Below are 24,903 nucleotides of genomic sequence, written 5' to 3'. Positions count from 1 at the left end.
CCCGGGCTCCTAGCGCTGTGGTGGCCCAACGATGACCTCTCCAGGGCCATGTGGCCTCCTCTGGGTGGTGTGGCTTTTCCTCCTGAGCTCGCCATTTACCTCTGTGGCCCAGTGAGCTGATGGGGGGGCATGGGGCCACACAAGTAGCAGCCATTCCCACATGGAGCCGGGTGAGGCGGAGAGAGTTCCTGCTGGCCCACCTGCTGGCTGTGTGACCTCAGACAGGTGACCCTCTTGGGACCTCAGTCCACCCATCTGTACAGTGGGGTTAATAAGAGTCTCTACCCCCCAGCAAGACAACTTGTAGAACAGTGTCCAGCACATGCTAAGCACATGGAACTATCAGCCACTGCCATGACCTCTGACTGTTCTGTCCACCAAACCACCTGCAGGGTCCTCCTATAGCCCGTGTTCCTGGAAGCCCCCAACGCTTTGCTCTGGGCACAGCAGCCCCAGCTGCGACCCAGAAGCTCCTCCTTGTCGGTGGGCCCCAGGAAAATTTCTCGGTTCCACTTCCTCTAATCCTCACCAGGCCCTGGGAGGCAGGAACCTTGTACCCATTTTCCAGATGTAGGTGGCAATACTCCAAGAGTGCAAGGAGTTGCCATGTTCCTGAAGCTGGTGTGTAGCAGAGCTGGGGCTGAAAAGCTCTTGCCTCTAGTTCCTGGACCCCCACCCTCCCTCTGGGGTCATGAGCTCCACGAGCAGCCTGGGGCCTATGAAGAGCAGGTGCTTGGGGGAACATCTGGATGTCAGGCAGACTGCTGCCTCCTCCAGGGGCCCCAGGGATACCCCTCCCTGCCCACCTCCCTCAAGTTCTCGGGTCTCCAGTTTTGTTTTTCCTCCCCACTTGCCCACTTTGGGTTCCTCATTCAGATCCTTGATGCCCTATCTGGGGATGGGAGGTGGCTGAGGTTCTGTGTCGGGAAAGCCTACTACGGGAAGAGGGTGGGAACTGACAGCTATCCGGAGGGTGGGGTGGGCCTGGGGGGAGGCTGGGGGCATGTTTCCCATGATGTCCATCAGCACCTGCGTTGTGGGCCCGCCCGTCCCATTCTGCCCCACGCCCTGTGTGAAGCCAGACTTGCCGCTGCCTGTCCCTCAGTGCTCTAGACCAGCGCTGTCCACGAGCACAGTCTGGGGCAGCCGAACTTCGCCAGATCTGTGCTGTCAGGCACAGGGGCCACATGTGGCCCGTGAGCACCTGTGCCATGGCTAGTGCACGCCGGGGGCACTGGATTTGTGTTATGTTTCTGTGAACTTTAACCTCAGTAGCCCCTCTGCGGCTGGACTGCAGCACTGGAAACACACAGGCTCCCCCAAGTGAGTCTCGGAGCTGAAGGCAACACTGGTGACAAGTTGGCCGGGGTTGCTCATGGGTCTTAGTGAGCGGATTCCAAAATCCATGTGGAAGAATCCCCGCCCGAAACAGCCAAGACAATTTTTACGAAGCCCAAAGGAAGGGGTTTTGCCCTAATAAGCAAACGCACGAGACCCCAAGTCTGCCGCTCGTGGAGGAACAGACAGGCCCTGGAACGGTTAACATGGAGCTTTACAAGCGTCTTCGTTCTGTTCCCTGATCTGTCCGGGCCCCTGAAACACAGCCTGGTGTGTGGCAGGCGCTCAAGAAATAGCTGCTGAATGAATGAAAAGGTCCCATTCATGAGGAATTAGATGGGACTTCAAGTCCACCAAGAAAGGACAGATTGTTGAATAAATTGTTTGCAAACAACTGGCTAAGCTCTACAGAATAATAGAAGTTGGGGGGCGCCTGGGTGGCTTAGATGGTTGGGCGCCTGGCTTCAACTCAGGTCAAAATCCCAGGGTTCTGGGATCGAGTTCCGCATCGGGCTTCTTGCTCAGCAAGGAGCCTGCTTCTCCCTCTGCCTGCCGCTCCCCCTGCCTGTGCTCCCTGTCCCTCTTTGACAGATAAATAAAATCTTAAAAAAAAAAAGTTGGACCCCTCACCTTGTGTGGTTCTCCTCTCCAAAACAAATTTCAGCTTAAAGTCCTAAAGGGCATGGAAATACACTGAAAAAAAATTTTTTTTAAAGCTATTTATGATTTGGGGCGGAGCCTCTTTTAATTTTTATTATTGTAATTATCATTGTATTGATGATTTGGGGCAAGGCCCCTTTTAATTATTACTATTTTTAAGGTAGGCTTCATGCCTAGCGTGGAACCCAATGCAGGGCTTGAACTCACAACCCAGAGATTGTTACCTGAGTTGAGATCAAGAGTTGGACACCTAACCGACTAAGCCACCCAGGTGTCCCTGGGCAGAGCCCTTTTTAAAATAAATAACATGAAAAGCCAAAGAAATGAAACAAGAAAATACGAATTTAGCTAATTAAAATTAAAACCTTCCTGTACAGCATGATGACTGTGCTTAATAATACTGGATTGTTTACTTGAAAGTTGCCAAGACAGTAGATCTTAAAAGTCTCATGGCAGGAAAAAACAAATTGTAACCACGTGTGGTGAGGGATGGTAACAACCTCTTGTCATCATTTTGCAATATACATAAAAAATGGAATCATTACCTAGTATACCTGAAACTGATGTTGGATGGCAATGATCTCAATTTTAAAAACACAACAAATTATAAGCACTTTTGTTAGATGAAAAAGCACAAAGGTAAAAGACATATATCTGAGAATCACTGAACTGTACACTTTATAAGGGTGAATTTTAGGATACTGTGAATTATAGCTCAAAAGAAAACAATTTTAAAGACAAATGACAGAAAATGTTTGTAATTACAAAGTATCAGTATCCACAACAAATAAAGAACTACTGGTAAATCAACATGACAAATAGCCTGAGAGAAGAAAACGAGCCAAGAATATGAACTGGGGGCCCCTGGCTGGCTGAGTCAATGAAGCATGTGACTCTTGATTTCAAGGTTGTAAGTTCAACCCCCATGTTGGGTGTACAGATTACTTAAAAAAGAAAAGAGACACAGATGCTCTATTGCTCCATTTTAGATGCTGGGAAATGCAAACTAAAAAGACCAAGAGACTACCATGTCTACCCTTTGATTGGGGGTGGGGAGAGAACACAATGTTGCCAAGCATGTGGGAGAAAGACCTCTGAGATCCAGCAGCAGAGAGAGGAAATGGATAGAGCTCCCCTTTAAAGGATAAGTTTCCAGTGAAAAATGTGCCTACCTAAGCCTCCATAATTCTGCTTTTAGCTAGCTTCTCTATAGACTCTCTTGAGAGTGTATGTAAAGACACTCCTTGTCCTCTATAGTTGGTAATTACGAGGAAGTGGAAGCAAGGGGCCAGTTCAATCGTATGGCTAGCCCCACACCAGGAACCACTACAGAGCAGCAGGAGGGAGGGAGGTGGCCCATGCACACTGACGGGTTGGGGTGGGGCGGGCGGCTGGCTCTCCACCAGCAAGCCGTGCAGTAATATCCTAGTAAGATGACGTCCACAATCCCAGGCCCCAGATAATGTCAGCAAGGCCACAGCGGCAGCAGCTAACACTTGGAAAGGGCTTCCTCGGTGCCAGGCGCTGCTCCAAACACTTCATATACCTGCTTCCTTACAACTCACACCCTGTGAGGTGGACACTATTGGGCCCAGAAACACTGTACAGACGGAAGGCCAGGCTGTGGGCCCGGGCAGTCTCGCCTGGGAGCTGTGCTCTGAGCCATGGCTGTCTGCAGTTCCTAAGAGCGCACACATGCATGGAGTGAAGATCCTGGGAGGAGAGACTCCAAAAACGACAAGAGCTTAAGGGACATTATCCTAACTGGAAGGCTTTCATTTTCCACGGGGAATATAGTCCCGTACTGCACCCATAACTAAAAACAGAGCTAGAGAGCATCTACACAGACCAACGCTGGTTGGTGGAAAGACTGTTTTTTTCTGGCCTCCACCTGTCGACACGGCTGGGACCCCCATAATCAGCGATGTGGTGGGCTTGGGCACTAAGGGAGCCCCCAGGTCAGTTCAGCCCCCTGCCCAGGAGGGCCCTGGCCTGGGTCTTTGAAGACCTGGGAGCTGGCCGTGCCCAGAAGCGGATGAGAGCAGACTTCTGGGACAGAGCTCAGGATGGGCTCAGCAGAATATGGTCCTTTCGGCTAATGTGCTGGCTGGCCACAGATCGTGCAGTGGTGAGGCTGTCCCTACGTGCCGTGAGCCATGAGCTGATGGGGGTCTCAGGAGAGAGCTCCCAGGCAGATGCAAGGTCCTTGAGACTCGAAGTTCTCAGCTGAGTGAGGACCAGCGACCCAGAGCCTGCTGACTGCTCGAATGTAAACGTCCTGTTCCCTACACCCTCCCTCCAGAGACAGGCCTCTTTGAGTCCCCTGAGACAGTGCAGCACTTCCACCTGTAGCAGGGATGGCTCAAAAGTGCCCCCCAAGCCTCCCTCCGTCTCGAAGAGGAAGCAGAGAGCGGGGAAGTACAGCGGATGCCTGTCAGTTGCCACCGGGCAGTCTGGCCGTATCCCCAACCTTGGAGGAGTCAGCGCCAGGCTGACGTCCAATGAGCCCCAATCCCAGAGGCCCTGTGGATGGAAATGATGTGAAATATGATGTTTAATAACCAGAGCCCGCCGGCGTCCCTTCCAAGGGAGTGTGCGGCCCTCCTCCCCTTCCGCTTGCTATTTTCGGCCGTGCTAAGAATAGCCTGCTTTAAATACCCGTCTCCCTCCTTAAATGGGCTCTCAGGACTGCCCCCACAGCACCTTTCTAGAACTCCCAGCAGGGAGCAGTCCCTCAACAGACCCAATTCACACATCTACCACAGGGACCTTGCTGAGACTTCTGTTAGCACCAGGTGTCTGTCCTGCTTCCCCCGATGCGTGCCTCTGACAGCTAAGCCTGCCCCAGCCCTGGGAGATCTTGCTCAGACATGGACCCCATCACACACTTGCCCAAAGACCTTCGTGTCCCTCGTCACCCAGCGAAGCCAATCCAAACCCCCGAGCCTGGTGTTCCCAACCGGGCACATTACGCAGCGCCATCAGCCTTCACATTCTCGTTTCCTGAGAAGCTACTGTGCGCTGGGTGCTGCTCTAGGTGCTCACAGGGCCCTCAACTCCTGTCCCTGTGTTGCTCTAGTCACAGAGAAACCCCTCATTTGGCTGCTGCTCAGCCTGTGAGCCTCTGCTCTCCCCAGGACAGGGCCCTCAGGTGGGGGGACCAGGCCCACTGCTCACCAGGCTCCAATCTCCTCTATGACAGCATCACTGTGCTAGATGCTGCTAGAGGCCCCGCTAGCACAAGGCCCCACCCTCACACATACGCTTTTAAAACCTCAGTGTGTGCAAAGGCCCTAGGGCACAAGAGCAAGGCCCTTCCCATGTGCTCCTGCAGGGCCGGCAGGCACTCACTTGTTGAAGAGATTGAGGCCGATGCGATAGTGCCTCTTGCGGATGACATCATTGCTGAAGGCAGGGGAGTCCCAGCTGTTGCGGGTCTCCTTGTGGTAGGTCTGCTTGCTGAGTGTCTGCTCCCTCAGGCTGTCCCGGGACGACGACTCGGAGCTGCAGTTGATGGTGTCGTTGGAGTTGGATGTGCTGTTGATGCTGTCGTTGTCCCCATCCGAATAGTCGGACTCTGACTTGCTCTGCCTGTTGGCTGAGCCGTTGATGGCCAGGTGGCTGTCCAGGGGCCGGGGGGGCCGGGACCGCATCTCCGGCTCCTCCCGGGGGAGGCTCTTGGGGGGGCCGCCCAGAGGGCCGTGCTTGGGGCTGCCCTGCGGCCCGCCTAGGCTGCGTTCATAGGCGCTCTGCCTCTTGAGCGAGCCACGGTCCGAGCGGTCGCTGAGGTCCATGGAGCTGTCGCTGGGCGGCTCAATGGTGAGCAGCGGGAGGTGCTCCACCCGCAGCCGCTGCTCTGGCCGCTCGAGCGACGGTGTGCTCCGGCAGCTGGTGTCCGTGTCCCCCTTGTCGTCCTTGTGGGCCAGAGCCCAGTAGTCCTGCGCGGTGCCCCCAGCCCGCAGCCGCAGGTCCGACTCCGTGCTGGGCGGCCGGTGCCCCGCCTGCGAGAGGGGCAGGGGCGGTGACAGCTCCTCCTCGTCGATGTACAGGGTGACATCACTGTACGAGGCCGTCATCTCGTCCAGTTTGTGGTGGTCCACGCTGTGCAGGGCCGGCTTGGGCTCGGCGTCCCGGGTCCGCCCTGGGTCGGGGGCCGGCGCCTCCTCAGCGTGCAGGCTGCGGCAGTTGAGGGCGTCGTCGATGGACTCCGCCAGGGACTTCACCTGCCTCGAGAAGGCGTCCTCCAGCTCCGTGATGGCGTCCGCGAAATCGCTGGATGGGGCGGGAGACTTGAGGGCGGGAGGCTCGCCAAGGTCGCCGCACTCGGGCGGCACCAGGGCCCCGAGCTGAGAGCCATCGTCAGTCAGGGAGACCTGCTTGCCCTCGAAGTAGGAGCTGTGCACTTTCTCTGGGCCCTCGAAGGAGAACTGCATCCTCATGTTGGACAGCACGATGCGGCGTGACATGCGGTTCTCCGACATGGAGCTGCGCAGGCGCTCGAAGTTCTTGTTCATCTGGTACTGGCGGAAGGCCGTCTGGATGGTGCGGGCCGCATGGCGGGTCACGAGGCGGCCCCCATACTTGCGTTCTAGCATCTCCACCTGGTTGGGGGCAGGACAGGACATCAGTGAGCTCAGCCCCGTGTGCGCTCAGCCCCGTGCAGCGCCAGCGCAGAACCACGCCCACCCACGGTCGTGTCTGCCACCCAGCTCCGTGGCTGCAGCAGCCAGAAAGGCCTTGGCACATCCCGAAGTTGGTTATGACAACCACGGAGGCAAGCTTGTGGGGTCACCCAGAACAGGGGTTCCCTGGGACCAAGAAGATGGAGAAACCCCCTGTTGAAGGGAAAGCAAGGATGTTCCCTGCATGACCTCCCAGAACCTTTGAAAGGTGGAGCGTTTCCAAATTTCTTTGGACACAGAAGCCTTTGGCCCCAGCATGTCTCGTGGCCTGGGCTTTAATGAAACTAGCGAGATGCTGGAGGAGGAGCAGGCAGCCCCTCCAGAGGGGAGGAACCCGAAGCATGAGCAGGTTAAGGGACCAGCCAAAGGTTTCAGTGAGATCCTGGACCCGGACCCTTGGTGGCAGGCTTCGGGACTTACTTCCTCTTTACAGCAATGACCTCGTGCTCTTACCAGCTAGTGGAGGTGGTGGTGGGGGGTGTCACTGAGTTTCAGGGAGGCCTGAAATAATCACCTTAGTAGGGAGCAGGCTTCAAGGTCACATGACCGGGCTCTAAGCCTGGCCCTGCCCCTCGTTAGCTGTGCCACTCTGAGCAAGCCTTGGGGCCGTGCATTTCCTGTTTCCTCATCTGTAAAGTGGGGACGGTACTTAGCCCTACCTCGTAGGACTGTGATGAGCACCTGATGAGAAGGCCACAACAGCTTAGCTCATGCCAAGCACAGGGACAGCTGGGCCTAGAAGACCCTCAGTTCCTGGAAGATGTTTATGGTTTGGGGGGTCCTCGACTCCCCTCACTGGACAGATGGGGAGACTGAGGCCCAGAGAAGTGACTCAGCTCAGAGGCGGAGGCCTCCAGACTCCAGAGCAAGCACTCATTCTGCCACCCCAGGTTCCGATGGCCCCTCTTCGTGGTGAGGTACAGAGACGGGGCTGGGCTATAGGCAGGTAGCACTGTCTGAGACTCCCCCGTGTGACACCCAGACTCCCAAAGCCCCGAGGCTCACTCCAGCCCTTGGTGATCAAGGACAACCCTGAGGACTGCTCCCTGTGCCTTGCTCCTGAGTGAAAACATGCCCTGTAAAGTAGGAGGCTACCCTGTAGGAAGCAAAGAAAATTTAAGATAAGCAACTGGCTTCTCCACCAAGCCAGGGTTCTTGGGCTGCTGGGCAGAGGGGGTGCCTGATGAAGGGGCCAGGAGAGGCCTGGGGCCTTCAGGAGGAAGGCACTCTTGCGTCAAGGAGGCGAAACACCACCCCCTGGCCTGTCTAGATCCCACCTGCCTATGCTGTGCCGGGCATCACACCAAAGCTGGTGGCACAGAGAGATAAGGTCCCTGCCCTCCAGAAGTGAAGATAAGGTCCCTCTCCTCAGGGAACCAGAGAGATACACACACCTAACTGAAAGAAAACCAAACAGACACCGACCAAATCCACACTATGGCCCAAGTTGGGGGAGAGGGTCACTCAGAGCCACTGTGGGGCGGGCCAGGAACAGAGGGCTTGGGGCCTCATGTACCCTGGTGCCTGTCCTGGTCCCCTCACTTCCTGGCTCTGGGAGGCTACCCACGTCAGGGACGCCGGCTCCCCCTGGCCACTGAAAGCGCCGGCTCTCTGGGGCCCGTGGGAGAGGGAGCAGCAGGCTGGGCAGAGCAGCTCCCTTCATAGCAGGAGAGGGTAGTGTGTGTGCATGTGCGGGGAGGGGGGGTGGATCAAAATGACTTTTCTGGGCCCAGAGTCAGCCAGGGTGGGTCTGTTTTTTCTCTTGCCCTGAAGTTACTAAACACCATCCAAAGAGATGACCTCACTTCCACATCTGTAAGCAGACTGTTTTTGGGGGTTTTGAGTGGAGCTCTGAAAGCCGACGGGGCCGATAAAGGGCCCAAGGCTGAGCTCTGGGAAGCCCCCCTCCTCCACCCTTCAAGGCCGGTAGCCTGGCCCCCCTCATGTCGCCTTCGGGGGCAGAGTCATGATACCAGGGCCACCAGCGTAGGCCCAGGGCTCACTCAGGGCTCTTTCTCTCCTGCTGACTGGGGGCCTAGACAATCAGGCAGTGACGCTGTTTGTCTGAGACCGGCTCCCCAAATTTGGGGGAAGGGTGAGGGGGGATGAAGAGGGACCTTGGAAAGGCAGGAATTGGCTCTGTGTTGTCATCAAAGCCCCCCTCAGTCCCTCCTTCCTGGTCTTCCCTGGAGGACACACACTGACCCAGGCCTGCTCTTACACAGTCCCCAGACTCATGGTGGTCATTCCTCCTCCTGGGCCACAACGGACCCGAGGCCCAGCCTGGAAGTTTACTGGGGTGCAGGGGAGGGAATCCAATTTATATGTGCTCACCTGCTGTATGTCGCCTTCACCCGATTCTCACAGGACCTCCAGCCTGTAGAGTAGCCCTGGGATCCCCCTTCTCGGAGGACAGAGGCTCTGGGAAGTAATGTGACGCGGAGGTGACCCCTAGCCCTCCCTCTCCCTTTAAAAGGATGCGTCTCAATAGCGGGGGAGGGACAGGGAACAGAGAGGAACACCCTTCCACAAAGCAGAACTAGCAGCTCTGATGACTCAGGACTCCTGCTCTCTTTGATAGGAAACCACCAGAAGGTGCAGAGGCCCTGAAGCCAAAGGGCTCCCTTCACTAAACAGGACTTTGCTTACTCGGCTTTAATCTTCGTGGAATTGTGTACCCTACTTTCATTGGGCAGTTCCCATGTAATCTGTCCTGTTCCCATTCTTGCTTTCATTGCCGGGAAGCTCAACAGCTCAGTGGTCCTCTCATCTTTTCACCACCTCTTCCTTGCCACCCTTGTTCTGCCTCAGGGCCTTTGCACCTGGGGTTACTGCTTCCTGGAAGGTCACTTCCTTCAAACGCTCAGTTCAGATACCACCTTGAGGAGGCCTTCCCCACTCCCCTTATCCAATGCTGTCACCTCCCACAGCCACCACTTCTTCCCCCTATTTCGTGATCTCTGGGGTTTGTATCACACTCTGGAATTAAACCGTCTTTATTGCTAACTTGTGGGACCATCTCCTGGACCAAAGTGTCAGCTCAAGAGCTGGGGCCTCACCCTGTCCACTGCGGACTCCCCAGCACCCAGCACAGCGTCTGGCACACACTGGATATTTGGCGAACATGCGTGGGATCAGAATGACCAGCTGTGGCCCCAGTAAGGCCATATGAACCCAAGGTTTATCTCCATAGGCCTCTGTGAGGTCTTCAACTTCCTCACTTCTGTTTCTCAACGCTTCTGCTGGAGGTCTTTTATTATCAACTGCTTCTGATTCACTTTGGATGTGGGTGTAAGTGATCAGTGGAACAGAGGTGGTCTTCCCCTGTGGTGGGCCTGGCCATGGAGCCAAGTGCCACAATGGGTAGGGGGGTGGGGGCAGTTTCTGCTCCCACAGCCCAACGGGGCCATCTGTAGAAGGATGGAGAGAATCAGGGGTGAGATAGGTAGCCTGAGGACAGGGAGAGGAGGGGGCTGGTAGGAGACTTTGTTGGGGGCAGAGGGCTGGGAGGAGGAAAGACCCACCTTGGGCAGTACCCACATGGTTCCCGGAAGTCAGGTGCCATGACAGGCCCAGACCACTGCTCCGCAAAAGGCAAATAGGGGCAAACAGAGGGTGGCAAGGTGAGGGGTCGATGTGACCACCTAGGACTCATAAGGAGATGGCCCGGGAGCTGGGGGAAGCTGGACAGATAAGCCTGACCCCCCCAGCCCCCGTACATCTACACAGCTGCTTGCCATAGCGTGAGGGTCTCCTGAAGCCAAAAACGTCCCTTCAGTTTCACCCAAGAATTCTTACTCAAGGGTCTCCTGGGGGCTTGTACTCCGGAGGTCCTCAATGCGATGCTCTTTGTCCCCCACCCCAGTGATCGCTCACTCCCTCTGCTCCCCACCCCCTACCCAGCTGGGACAGGCCTCTCCCTCAACCCAGGAGGCTATCTTTAGTTCTTCCCTGGAGCCCAGCCAGGCGGGCAGGCCATGCACCCTCCTCGCCCTCCTGGCACATGGACCCAACCCCACGGTGGGTCTGTGGCAGGAAGCAGGCCTTCAGTGTGGCCGTTTCCCATGAGAACACAGACTATAACCCAAAGGGGATATAAAGCAACCTCGCCCATGGGCTGTGGACAGGCTTGGTGTTCTTTTAGGAGCGTGATCTATTTATGTTGTACACTGACCTCCTGCCCTTCTCCTCAGACACTCCTCCTGAGGACTATCTAAGGTTCAGGTGTCCCCTGGGACCTCAGACACTCAGCGTCTGGCCACTGAACCTGTGTGCATGGCCATGGGGACAGGGAGTGGGGCAGAGACCCAAGTCTTGACACCTCAGTCCCTTCGCTCAGGTTGCCTCCGTGCGTCGGGCAGAGCAAGAAGGGAACCCTGGGCGGAGGTGAAGGCCAAGTTCATAGCACAGGTGCACCTGAGTGGACGTCAGTCTGTGGGAGAGCTGAGCCTCCTGCAGCCTCAGGCTGGCCCAGCAAAGGCCCCGGCACCCCTCTCCAGCCAGAGCCACCTGGCTGCCTGTCCCCCAGCCCCCCACCTGCTCCCAAGGCCGGCCCCACCTACCTGCTTGTCCTGCAGGTCGGAGGAGAGCTCATAGCTCTCAGACAGGGACCGCGAGCGCTTGATGGCCTCCTCCTCGGCCTGTTTGCGTAGGATGGAGGTCGAGTGCTGCAGTCTGGGCCTCCGTGTGCGCTGCTGCTGCCCCGGCGGCCCCGAGTACAGCCCATAGGCTCCCACCGACGCGTGCTCGTAGCGCTCGGGGCTCAGACCGGAAGCAGGCGCTAGGGGGCCCTGGTGGTAGGCCGACGGGCTGTCCAGCGACGTGCCGGTCTCGCTGCTGGGGGCCTCGCCCTCCACGCTGCAGGGGACAGAGAGACGAGAGAGAGGCCTCCTGTGAGTGGGAGACCAGACCCCGGGGCCCGACAGGGAGCCGGAAGGTGGGAGGGGGCCACAGGCAGGAGGCAGCCCCACAGCGTTCCCCACGCCAATGGCTGGCCTCTGACATACTTCACTGATTGATTTTGCTCACTGTCCGTCTCCTACGTGAGGACCTCAGCTTTGCAAGGGCAGAGGTTGGACACATCACGTGCACTGATGAACCCCAGTGCCTACAGCAGGGCCTGGTCCATGGCAGGAGAGGGTCAGTGAAAATCTGCTGAGCAGCTAAATGGATCCGGTCCCCTTCTCTCCCTCATTCCCACCACCTGACTTAAGTAAACCACTGATTTTTGTACCTTCTGTTCTTATTTTAAAAAGACATTGATAATAGTGACTACTTACTACATACCTACTTAGGGGTCAGGCACTGGGGGGGGGGGGGTTAGGGGCTGAGCCGTGTCCCCCCAGAATTTATATCTTGAGGTCCTAACACCCAGTACTTCAGAATGTGGGGGAGACGGTCTTCAAAGAGATAGGTTAATGAGGTCCGTTGGGGTCCTAATCCAACGAGACTGATGTCCTTCTAAGAAGAGAAGGAGATGAGGACCCAGACATGCACAGAGGGACAACCATGTGAGGGCAAAGGGAGAAGGCGGCCAATCTGCACACCAAGGACAGAGGCCTCAATGGCACCAGCCCTGCCGACACCTTGATACTGGACTTGGGGCCTCCAGAACAGTGAGAAAATAAATGTCTGTTGTTTAAGCTGCCCAGTCTGTGGCCCTTGTTATGGTGGGCTTGGGAATGAATACAGTGTTATACGTACATTTTTCTTTTTTAAAACCTTAAATTAGTCTGCAAAGAAAGAACTACTAGCCCCCCTTTTCCAGGTGGGGAAACTGAGGCCCACAGAGGTACAGAGACCTGCCTGCACAGGTAGTGAGTGGGTGAGTTGAGGTCAAAGCCCAAGTTGTGGGATTCCAAGATTTGGTGGGGGGGTGTGTGTGCACCCCTCCACCTCGTTGAGCCTCATCCCCAGGACGCAGACACTTCCCTCTCAACATTCCAAGCGCTAGACTAGGGGGACAGAGAGGGACTGGCTGGCTTACTCATCTCAAACTCAGGAACTCAGAAAACAGACATGGGCTCCTGTCGCAGACTGCTTTTCAGTATAGCACAAAGAGGCAAGGCTGTGTCTAACACAGCATCTAGCAGCCTCTCTGGTCAAGCCTTGCCATTTTCCTGTCCTTGCAGGGTATCATTCAACCTTTAAAGACCCTCTGATCCCTGGGGCCAGGGCAGGGGTCTCTCTGGAAGGGGCCCAGCAGAGAGAAGGGAACACAGCTCCCCTTCCCAGGCTGCAGTCCTTCCTCCATGGTCCGGTCTTCAGACCAATGGCAACATGCTGGGTGTGACAGCCTTGGGACAAGTGTCTACCCCCTGCTCAGCTCTGCTTCCAGTCAACGTCACAAGGCCTGGCAGTGCCGCCCTGTGAGTGTCGAATGGGACTGTTCACAGACTCCTGGGGGAGGCAGACTCAGAGTGGGGGCAGAGGGAAGTAGCCTGCCCTGTGGTTCCAATTCTGCCCCGAGCCAGGGACGGGCTGCAAATCCCTGCACTTGCCTTCCAACTTGTAGTTCAAGAATAGTACAGGACTTCCGCTCCACCAACTGGCTCTGGCCTCTGAGAACAGGCTGTGGGTATCCTGTGACAGAGGACGGCCCCTCCTGCTCCCCAGAAGCTTAAGTGTGACAAAGGTCTTTCCTTGGGGAAGAGCTCTGAGTGTTCTGCCTTCATCTGGAGGCAAATCAGGGTGGGTCGCCCCTCGTTTCAAGGCCTATCTCCCTGTCCGTTATCCATGTGGGATGGACCAGATGCTTTTAAGGTGTCAGAGGAATACCCACCCTTTAAGACTCTCCTGACATCAGTTACCCAAGAGCAGTCTCCTTTGGGCCCGTGTATCCGCGAGGGGGAGAAGGAGGGGGAGAAGGATGGGGACCAGCAGAGCTAAAAATTCTCCCATTCTTCGGATAAAACTTTGAGCAACACTTCACAATAAATACTTGATGGCTTGATCCATGGTTGTATGAAAGAGAGAGGGACACCCCTGTCAGACCTGTAGGCAGTTAATAAAGCAAGTCCACCCACAGAAAGGCAGCCCAAAGCCCCCGCCTTCACTCCAGCCCCAGGGCGTCTCCCTGCCTCATCTTCTCTGGGCGCCCTGTGAGCATCTCATAAGGAAGTATTTCACCCTCACAGCCCCCATACTGGAAATGCTTCAGTCAGGGGCAGAGTCTGTTTTTCCGAGCAAAAGGCTGACAGGAAACAAAATCTCATCCTTGAAGATGAGCAGCTGGGGCTCTGGTCAGAAGGTTTTAAAACAGTCTCACAACCCCGAGTTTACAGAAACACAGGGAGATTGAGGGGTGGTCTCCGTGCAGGTCCTCAGAGCAGGAAGCCCTTCTGTCTGTGCCTCACGGTGGCTCCGTCAGGGAGCAGTGGGCCGGGACCCTCACTGTGCTGCCCCGATGTGCCCTGGGATAAAGAAGCAGCGTCTACCTCTCATGTCTGTGGGGGATCCAACCTTCTACCTAGGCCTTGCCCTCTGGGCCTCAGAGTAACAGTGAACAGGCAAAGGAGCATTCTTCCTGATGACAGTGGGGACGGGGCGGGGGTCAGTCTGTGAATCTGGTAGGTTGTTGTCATTCCCTGGTGGCTGTGGTTTGGGGCAGAAGGGGCTGAGGGAAGAGAAGCAAATGAGATGCTACTGAACTCAAGGGCTGTATGTTGCCTGGTAGCGGGGAAGAGCCTGGCTATCTCGATGGCTGGGGTCACAAGCAGGATGTCAGCTTGGGTCCTGGCATGACAGGGACATAGGTGGCTGGGGAAGCAAGCACTTTCTAGGCTGTGCCAGTCCCAGGATTCTGGCTTTGAGCATTACTCTGCTCCCAACTCTCTTAAGGCAGGAGGTTCTAGAACATCCTAGGGAAGGAAAGAGGGCCAAGCCTCCCCTCACAGCCAAGGAAAGGGGTCTGATGGTCACCTGCAGCCTTTCTCTTCACCATGACGCCAACTCCAGTATCCTCTCTCCTATCAGCCCTATCGTCCAAACATCCCCAGGTTCTCCCACTTCTCAGCAGATGGTCCAGGCCACCATCACTGCTCTCTGGATTATCACAACAGCCTCCTCAACAGTCCCCCTGCCTCTCTCTTTCCCATGGCCACCACAGTGACTCTGATAAAATAGAATATCAAGGGCGCCTGGGTGGCTCAGTGGGTTAAGCCTCTGCCTTCGGCTCCAGTCGTGATCTCAGGGTCCTGGGATCGAGTCCCGCATCAGCTCCCTGCTCAGTGGGAAGCCTGCTCCCCTACCCCCACCGCCTGCCTCTCTACCTACTTGTGATCTCCGTCTGTCAAATAAATAAATAAAATCTTTAAAACAAAACAAAACAAAAACCCCCCAGAATATCGCGTTCCTTCCTCGGTCCCATCACACTTAGAAGACGCTGTCCTTGCAATGTCCTTGAACGCCTGACCTTGGCTGCTCTCATCTCGGCTCTTTTCCCCCACGCCTTGCTCATTCTGACTTCCTGACTCACTGGCTTCCTTTCTCTCCGCTCAAAGGGGTCAGGCACACTCCTGCCTCAGGGTCTTTGCACTGGCTGTTCTCTCTGTCTGGAACACTCTTCTCCATGTCTCTGCTATCGCCAGATTTAAAATCACAGCTCCCTCCCCCTGAAGATTCCTGGTCTCTTTCTTTGCTTTGCTTTGTTTTTCTTTTCTTTTTAAATCTTCGATGATGATCATCACTTCAAAACACATAATATACTTATCATGTTTTTTGGTTTGTGGCTGTCTCCCATGTCAGTACATAAATTCTACAAGGGTGAAGGTAATTTTTCTGTTTTGCTTACTGATGTTTCCCAAGTGCCGACTTATGTGCCTGGCTAACAGTGCTCAGGAAATACTTGCCAAGTGAGGGAAGGCATTTCCCCATGCCTGCTGTTGGCTGAGTCCTGGAACAGCTTCTTAAAGCATCCCTACCAGACCTCCTATGTGCCCCAAACCAAACTCCTTATCTTTCTCCATCCTCACGCAGTGACCCAAGCCAGGATCCTGGCTGTCATCTCTTCAGTCCCTCCCACACCACCAGCTCCGGCCCTGTCCCACTCAGTCTGCCACCAAGTCCTGTGAGATCTACACGAGCAGTATCCCCTTGCCGGGTGCGTGGGGCAGGCCTCCCCCCCCCACCAAAATCAACACCAGCCTCAGACCACCCTGATCAGAACCGAAATGGCCAGGCCAACCTCCTGCAGCCAGCAATGACCCCGCCACGGACACTGCCCTCTGGTACAGGAGTGGACAAAAGTGAGAAGTGTGTGAGTGCTTGCATGAAGTTTAAGAACCTGCTGTAAGCCAGAGGATAATCAGAAGCTACATGCTATTAGACATAAAAAGAGAGTCTTTTCTTAATCCGAGCCAGACAGCTCGTTCACAGAAAGATCATTTTTTTTTTTCAAGTGAGAATGCCCAGGGTTGACGGGCATGGGCAGCCACAGGCATTTCAGAAGTTTAAGTTGATGTAACTTTTTCAGAGTACTAGCTAGAAACAGTGATTGAGTCCACTCGATGCGGCGGAAACTCTGGAAGAACCCGTAAAGATGCTTTACGTACAGCAACACCCTGAAGCCCTTGCCCCACTCTTGCTTAGTACTCAGCTGTGACCCCAGTTCCTTCACTGGGGAGTGTGAACAGAACAGTCCTTTTCTCCCTCCCCACAGCAGATCAGACACCTCAGAGATCTTTGCTTTATATGATGTCCATGCCTGACACAGCAGGGAGCTGGAGGTCAGGGAACCACCAGCCCCGGCCCAGCCCTCCACCCCTACAGAGCCTCCTGCACCAGCAGCCCACCCTGCACACTGCTTCTTCACCACGGTGGTTTCCCAGCTCCAGCTCAATGTCTCATCACCAGGTCGGCTCCTCTGCGGAAGCTTCTTCCACAACTTGCATCCATCAGCCAGGCCTCAACACTCTGTAGTGGGTCCTACGCCACACAACAGCATTCGGGGGTCTCTCTCAGATGCCTGGGCCATATGCAAATCAGGGAGTGGGGCGGGCACCCGTTCCAAGGGCCTGACAGTCCCTGACAGTTTAGAGTTTCTGGAACATTCTATGACAGTTAGGTGGCCACTCCCCAGCACTCTCCGAAGAGGCTCCTGGTCTAGTAATCCCCCTGCTAGATATTCACGCTAAGGAAACGAGTGGATCTGCGAAGAGATAAATACAAGGAATTTCACCGCAGTGTTGGTTCTAATTATAAACATTTGGAAATAATCTAAATGCCCGTCAACAGGGATTGATTTAAATTACTTATATATCCATATAATGGAAACAATGTCAAGCCCAGGGGGAAGATCAGTTTGATGGCTGTTCTTTGGAGAAAGACAAGATTTTTTTGGCTGACTATAAGTTTAACATGAGCCGATGCTGTGACGCAGCTGGGAAGCCAGTCACCACCACGATTTAATACAAAACCAGAAGCCACAACAGCCCTGCAGCCGCTACAGGTGTCAGAACACAGCAGAGGACTGTGTCTCAGTGCTGCATGGGCTGTCTGGAGCCCGAGAGTGCAGATCACAAAGCGGGGACACTTGCTCGTCCCACTTTCGGCTGGCCGACATCGCTAATGGATCACAGACTCCCTCCTGCACATCTTCCAGCCGAGTTCCACGTGACTGACCCCAGCTGGCACGTGGCATGAACCCTACTTGCCAACCCCCAAATTACAGTATACCAGGAATAAACCTCCAGGTCTGGAAACCACCTCTCACCAAAAGCTTGGACTGCCTGGCCAGGAGAAAAGCAGCCAGAGGGGAGCAAGCGAGGATGTCTACCATCAAGCCTCTGACAGACTGACAAGAGGCAGAGGGAACAGATTTCCATGGACAGACCATGACCAGGTCTGCCCAACCTGACAACACTCTCACATGGTTAGGGGTGCTTAGGAGGTGGTGAGCTCTCTGTCACTGGAGGTGTGCAAGCTATAGCAGGTCAGACACTTGTCAGAAATAGAGCAAAAGGACTCCCCTACTGGCTAAAAGCTGCTCTGGACTGTCTGAATCTAGACCCTCACCCTGTAGCTCCCCACTGCCCTTCACTTGGGAGTAATCTGGTTCTAAGAGGCCACACTCTGGTCCCAGCTCAAAGCCTACTTCCTGCACGGGGCCACCCCTCCCCCAAGTGTGGCCCCCATTCCCATACTCTGTCACTGTGTAGATTACCTGGAGAAAGAGACAGTATGAGAGGGTCTACTCCCTGCCCTCCCAGAGTCCTGCTCCATGAGGGATGGGTCCCTTAAAGCCCCAGCCTCCTGCAAATCAATGACTGAGACTGGCTCCTTCCTGACAAAGTTCCACATGTGCACAATGGGGCTCTTGAGATGGGCCTGGCCCAGCACAGCCGTCCAGATGACAGCTGGACCTACACACGGATGTGTCCCCAGTCTTCCCCTGCTGGCCTGGGCACTCGGAGCCCTGAGTCCCCGGAAAGTGTCCCCAACCACCTCCTCCCCTCTTCCAGTTTTCCCAACATGCCTTCCTCTGCCGGAGTCTGGTGCGTGTGTTTTACGTGGAGGAATGGCTGGATCACTACAAACAGCATCTAGAGTTTCTGACTGCCCTAGGATGACGAAAAACACCTAAGAACTAAGAACACATTTTGAAAAGTTCCCCTCTTCCCTGGCAGCATCCCTGTGGCCTTTCCACCAGGTGAGGGGGCAGGAGGGGGCTCCCTGCTACAGCCTCTGAGTCAGAGCTCTGGGTTCTGCGGCTTATCAACTGTGTGACTGGGTGGGAATACTTCCATGTCTCAGTTTCCTTTCCTGCAAAATGGGGACAGAGGGCCGACTTCATGCCACTGCTATGAGGCGTAACAGAGTTATCACAGAGAAGTCCTTAAAAGACTGCTTGGCTCATAAAAGGCACTTTGTAATTGCCGTCTCTGGTTACTCTGATGGACAGGGCCCAACCTACACATCCCGGCAGCTAGAAGTGGGGGGGCAGACAGGCCCAGTGTGCGAGCCAAGGTCACCCGCCTCTGCCTGCTGTGGGGCCTCTCTCTACGCGGACAACCTCCTCTGGCCATGGGCTGTAGTCGCTGGTGACGAGGCCCTAGAGAGGGGCGGGAGAGTCGCAGAAAGTGACCCGGGCCCCATGGCCCAGATGCCACATCCTGACTCTAGCCGGGGAGTGAGTCAGGGCCGGGGGCCCTCGGCCACTCGGGTCACGGATGTCTCTAATTATGGCCTGTGAAGTCATGAATTACTTTTCTCAAGAAAAATGTTAGTCAGAGGGCACTCTCTACGGGCAGAGAGGCAAGGGGGGACAGGGGGAAGCAGGGACCCTCTGGTTAGGGGGCTGGCTGTTCACCCCAACACTGATGATGCTGATGGTAGTTACAGCTAATGTTTACGTAGTCAGCGGTCTTCTAAGCATTCTAAGTAACTCACTTAATCCTCTAACAAACCACCCTATGGGCACGGAGAGGAGGTTAAGCTCAACCCCAAGGTCATGGGGCTGGAACCCAGACAGTGTGGCTTGAGTCTGAACATTTACTCACTGGGCTTATGTGACTTCTTAGTCACTCACACACATGCACACACACGGGGTGGGTTAGCAGCAGTGACTCTCCTGGGAACCTGCTGGGTACAGGTGTTGTACTGAGTGTTCAAACACAGCCTGTGACCCAACTACCATCCTGGGAGCTAGAAGGGAGCTGTGCCTTCTGGGGCTCAGTGGGGCCAAGTCACTTACCCCAAGTGGGTTCCTCGGCCACCCAGCTGCCCAGAGGAAAATCATGCAGTTGACATGCCAGGGGCCCGGGGCTGCGGTCCAGAGCCTAGAGGTCTTGGGGTTGTGTAAGGTCACAAGAGAAATACGCCTGGGCTGCATGTGGCCAGCTAAGGTCCTATCACATGGCGTAGCTGCCCTCTTCAGAGTGGCCTGGGCCTTCTGCTGCAGGAAGGAGGGCTCTGAAAGCCTTCCTGGGTTAAACGCCCATGCCAGGAGCCTTGGTCCACACAGACTGCTGGCAGTCTGCGTGCGCCAGAGCCAAACAGCCTCCCGAAATACGGATGCCCTCATGCCTCCATGCCTTGTGGCCTCCCCCATGCTCTGCTCCCAGGGCTTCTGATTTCCAGAAAGGGAGTCTAGGCCGGGGCAGGGACAATTCCTTCCCAGCCCTTACATGCTCTGTTGTGCGACTTCTACAGCTCTTTGCTGCCCAGGGCCATATTAACTGAGGTCTATCACTCAGGACAGGGAAGGGGATGGTTTTGCTCTGTTCCAGGTCCTCGGAGAGGGATGCAGACAGACTAGGGCAGTGTCTAGGGAGGAGGTAAGTGTGGGAAGGAAAAGAAGGCCATGTCCTCTGAGCAGAGCAGGGAGGGCTCAGCTGGGGAAAGGCAGCCTTGGGACCAGCCACAACCCCTAGATCTCTACAGGGGGCAATGGGAGCAGGCAGGTCTGAGGAACCAGAGGCAGGGTGAAGGCAGCCCCGCAGCTTCAGTGGATAGAGATTTTTAGCAGTTCATCTACTGGGGAAGGGGCTGCCTTAGCGGATAGTGCCGGTGTTCCAGCAGGGTCTAGAAAACCAGTCTTCAGGGACTGCTGCAGCTCAGGGTGGATCACCGCCCAAATACACTCCCCCACCATGACACACGGGAGCCTTGCACAAACCATGTCCACGTATTTCATCCCTGCAATGATCCCATCGAGGAGACTCAGGATTCGTGGCTTGCCCAAGACTGCGGAGCTCGGAGCAGAGCCAAGACTCAGCTGTATGATGTTCTCCTAGTCCTTCGCACTCTGTGAAAACTCCTGGGCCAGGAGGCAGCCCCCCAGGGCTGGCCTGGCCGCAAGGAGCAGGGTACGAGGACACAGGTGGGTGCATTTCAAGGTAAGAGTGAGTGTGTAAAGGGACACACAGCCGGGATGCCCAGCAAGAAGGGGACAGAGAAGACTTCCCCAGGGAAGTGAGGGAGGCTCTCCACACCGTCTTCCCTCATCTTGGATAATCCAAGAGCCACCCCTGAAGGGCTTGGCGGGTGTGGGGAGGGGAGTCAGGTGGGTTCCTGCTTTAACAAGTTAACCAAATTTGCTTTAAGGAAGATACACAGTAATCACAGAAGCACCCCCCCCAAACCCCAACATCTAACTGCCCAGCACCACCCTTGGATGACAAGTAGACCCTCTCAACGGCAGGATGGACACGGAGCTCGTGCTCCCCCCAACCCTAGGCCAGCTCCTCCGGCAGCCTCCCTGACCTCGGCTGAGAGCAATGCTATCCTTCCAGCGGCTCAGGCCAAAAATCTGAGAGTAACTCCTGGCAAGTCTCTCTTCTTCACACCCCACTTCCCATCTGTCGGCAGATCTGGCTGCTCTGCGTTCAGAGCAGAGGCAACCTCTGACCCACAGGGCTGTCCCCTGCCACCAGCCCGGTCTTCACTGCCATCACCTCTTCCCTGTGCTGCTGCCACAGCCTCTCTACTACACCTTCCCCCCCTTCCCCAGACAGTAGCTGGAATCCTGTTATAACACAACCCTGACCACGCCTCTCCTCTGATCCCAGATCACTGGGATCCAGAGCCCGAATCCTCAGAGTGACCCAGAAGACTATAACACCTGAACGAACATTCTTCCTGCTACCCCCTCCTCCCTCCATGCCCTCTTGGCCACCCCACCCAGGCCCCACTGTTACTCTACACCCCTCGCATACTCCTGCCTCAGGACATTTGCACATGCCTTCCCCTTTGCCTGGTCTCTTCTTTCAGATGGCTACTGGGTTCACTTCCTCACCTCCTTTGGCTCACCTTGTTTAAAAGCCATACCCCTCCCGGGCCCACCCTTATCCTTCCCTGCTTCATTTCCCTCTACAGCGCTCAACGGTGCCACTACATGTGGGGATGTGACCGTGTGCATGTCCGGCCCTGAGAACTGGGGCTTCCCCTCTAGGATGGGAAACTGATTCCGTTACAACACAGAACTCTGGCGCTTCACTCAGGGAACACATACCGAATGCCAACTAGGTGACCGACCCCTGCCAGGCACTGTGAGTATGGCAGTGAACAGACAGACACAGCCCTGTCCTCGCAGGCACACTGGGGGATGCAACTAATTCAGAATGACAGCCGTGCTAGGGAAGGGAACAGAGGAAGCGACCAGGGCTGCAGGGTGGAGGCAGCGGAGCCCTGTGCCCTGGAGGCTTCCTAGGAGGCATGCAGCCTCAGCCAGGACCCAGGGAGGAGCCGTGTGGCTGTGAGGGCGAAGACAGAGCCAGGGAGGTGGGTGTCCACAGTGTCAACAGGGATGGAGGAGTTCAGCGTGGCCTGCATGGAGGGCGGGCAGGCCCAGAACCCGCAGGCTGAGAGCAGGGGAAGGAGGCAGGGAGGACATGGCAGTGCCTGGGGGCCCGCACCGTCGGCAGCCAGGTGGGGACAGTGAGAAGAGATCTATGTGGGGTTTGGTGACAAGCCACAAGACACCTGTGGGAGGAATGAGAGGAAGGACAGGCATCCTCAGGGTCCTGATGCCACCAAGTTGGTGAGGCCAGAGTCACCGACGAGCCGCTGAGGCAGCAGAGAGCAGGGACAGGGCAACACAAGGCTGGCACAGAGTGGGGTCGGAAGTTGGGCTGTGGCAGGGTGAGGAAAAGAAGCTGGAGCAGAAGAAGCCTTCAAGGACAGTGGCAGAGAAGACAGGGGGCTTGGAGTGACAGCTGAAGGGGACTGGGGGGCCGCAAGACTGGAAGACTGGTTTTAAAGCTGGGACAGCCCCAGCCTATCTGAACGGCGACAGAAGAGGGGTGGCCCACTGAGATTTCAACAGGCCCAGAAGGCGTAGCCAGCTGGGGCCTCTCTTCTGGGGGTCCCACCAGTTCCTGAGGGGCAAGGAGGGGGACCAGTGGGCTGCTGAGGGGGCCAGAGCCCTCCTACCAGCAAGCCAGGGCCGAGGCAGGGCAAATTTCAGGAGTCAGAGGTCTCAACCAAGAAGAAATGGGAGGTTCCCTCCAGCCTTGGAGTGGGGCCCCAGCCCCTAGCACTGACCTCTGGTCTCCATCCCCACCCATGTGTCTTGGCTTCTGTGACCCTCTGACCTCTCAGGGGGCCCCTAAGCCCAGAACAGCTGCTCCCAGAGCAACCGCACCATGGGTGCCTGGCTGCGTCTCTGCTGACTGCCTTTTGACCTCCGGGCCAAACCCCCTCCTCCTAACGTCTCACCCTGAGCCCTGCCCTGCTGAGGCCGACATAAGGTCTGGCCCAGATGCCCCTCCCGGCTACAGCATTATCCCTAATTAGCCAGCACTCAGACCTCCAGGAGTGGCTTTTATATAGGTATAAAAACACAGGACTCCGAACAATGAACTTCTCGAAGCGGGAGGCTCTTTTTAGAGCTGTGCTTACTGAACCAACATCCAGCCTCCCCCGGCTTGTCAGCAGCCCCTGGCGGGGGGGCGGGCGGCAGTTCGGAGTGGCGGGGTCTTCCTGGACAGCTCGAGCATAGCAAGAAAGGGGCCGAGTGGCACCTTGTCCAAGCAGGAGGGCGCACAGTGGTGGCCAGACACTCGCTCACTGCCCTCTGACCCTGAGTGCCCTGCCCGCTGTAAGTCACTTTCCATTCTGATGCTGAATGTGAGGGACAGTGGGAATCTCTAGCCCCAGCTTCCCTGAGCCTCAATTTCCCACCCTCCTGGGGTCGGAGGCAGGGGGCAGGTGGCTACTTTGAGGCAATGCGGGGGGTGGGGGGAGCGGTGCCCCTGGCAAGGAGCCCTGCAGACAGCTAATGCTTTGCCTAATTAGAGGGAATTATCCAGGAGGGCCCTCAGCAGTGCTCGTCCTCCGGTGGGGCTTGTTCTCATCAGCGCACAGCCAGAGGGAGGAAGGAATGTCTGCTGTCCCGAGAAGCCAGTTTATATGCCAGGCCCTCGCCCTGTCCTGTCCACATGTTTTCCAAGGTCAACTTTCTGGCCCCGGGAAGGTGGTAGCTCCAGTCTCCCCAGCCCAGGCTTCACTCCTGAACATAAAGAACATCTGTCTGCCCCTGCTGGAGATGAGCTGGACTGTTCCACGGCGCAGCTGTGAGTCACTCCCATTAAAACAGCCCAGAGGACTGGAGTGGGCTTTGGAGATTGGAGTTCAGCATCCTGGGGACAGGGAGGGGCTGCAGGGAAGCCCCAAGGACCTGCAAGCAGATCACCCTGGAATATTCCTGACACTGGGGGGCTCCTGTCGGGAAGAGGGTCTTGGCTGTGCAGAAACATGGTGCCCAGTGTGCAGCTAGGGAAGGCCCCTCGTGGTGTGCAGGGGCCTGCACAGGGTGTCCCCCGGAGCCTGGAGAATGGCAGATGTGGGGGAAAGGGGTAGTTCTGGGTCTATGATGCCACCTCCACTGCCTCTGTCCTGTTGAACTCCTGGGTCCCTTCATAGCACGTCTCACTGACCACCTTCTTCCCTTTGATCTTTAAGTCCATCTCCCACCAGGAAAGAGTGGGATCTGGAAGGGTGGAGGTGTGGCTGCCTGTGCTGATTCTGTGTCTTACCAGGCCTTCCTAGGGCCGCCAACAGGGCGCGGTGTGAGCAGGCGCTCAGTATTTGTTGGGTGAGTGAATGAATGAACGAACCAAGGAGTGAACGAGCGATGCTATTGGGGACTAAGAAGCCCACACGCACTGGGGAAGCAGCATCCCTCACTTGTTTGTGCATTCACACATGGAGAGCCCTGTGCTAGGTGCACTTCCCTGACCCCCGCAACTGTGCCTATCTTACCTCTCCCCTGGACCAGGAGCCGTAGGACTGAACCCCTCCTGATTTCCTTTCAGACCCCCTTAGCCCACTGTCCCCTGGCACGTCACCTGGGCCCCTGGTTCACTCCCCTCCAGGGGCAGGGCTCACTCCCCTCTCATCTGTGAGCAGGAGCACCAAGGCCTAGAGGGGAGAGAGCCTTGCTGGGTCATTGACACATGGCACAGCCGTGACAAGGGCCTGTGTCCACACTCGCTCCCCTGCCTGGCAGCTGGGCCTTGGAAGTACTCATGGCTGCGGAAACCTGCAAGTTTCTCCGAGATACAGATATGTCACCGACACCCAGAGCACTGGTCTCCAGACCCTGAGTCACAAAGGAACAGGGGCCCCATGTAGTCTCACCCCTCAGGGACGTCTGGGCTCAGCTACCCTGGGCCTACCTCCCACAGCCCCGGGACGCCTGTGGGGCCAGGCCAGCACTGGCGGGGCCTCAGACAGGAAGCGGGAGCTCTCATGCCACAGGTTGGCAAAGGCGCACTCTTACTTG

General features: G+C 56.2%; 1 protein-coding gene across 4 annotated transcripts in view; it reads right to left on the bottom strand.

Moving 5' to 3' along the window:
• The window catches only part of LOC111159140 (IQ motif and Sec7 domain 1), a 119,564-nt gene that overhangs the window by 33,581 nt on the left and 61,080 nt on the right, over positions 1-24,903 (bottom strand). For all 4 annotated transcript variants that reach the window (XM_022521566.1, XM_022521569.1, XM_022521567.1 and 1 more), the window contains exons 2-3: positions 11,243-11,537; positions 5,350-6,599 (exon numbers count right to left, since the gene is read on the bottom strand). In XM_022521566.1, coding sequence (XP_022377274.1) covers positions 5,350-6,599; positions 11,243-11,537 — 1,545 coding nt within the window. The remainder of the gene's footprint in view (positions 1-5,349; positions 6,600-11,242; positions 11,538-24,903) is intronic.

This window comes from Enhydra lutris, unplaced genomic scaffold (genome assembly GCF_002288905.1).
Source record: "Enhydra lutris kenyoni isolate GAN:26980312 unplaced genomic scaffold, ASM228890v2 scaffoldscaffold66, whole genome shotgun sequence".
NCBI lineage: Eukaryota > Metazoa > Chordata > Mammalia > Carnivora > Mustelidae > Enhydra > Enhydra lutris.
The sequence above is the reverse complement of the archived record's forward strand: the minus strand, read 5'-3'. Positions and strand labels throughout refer to the sequence as shown.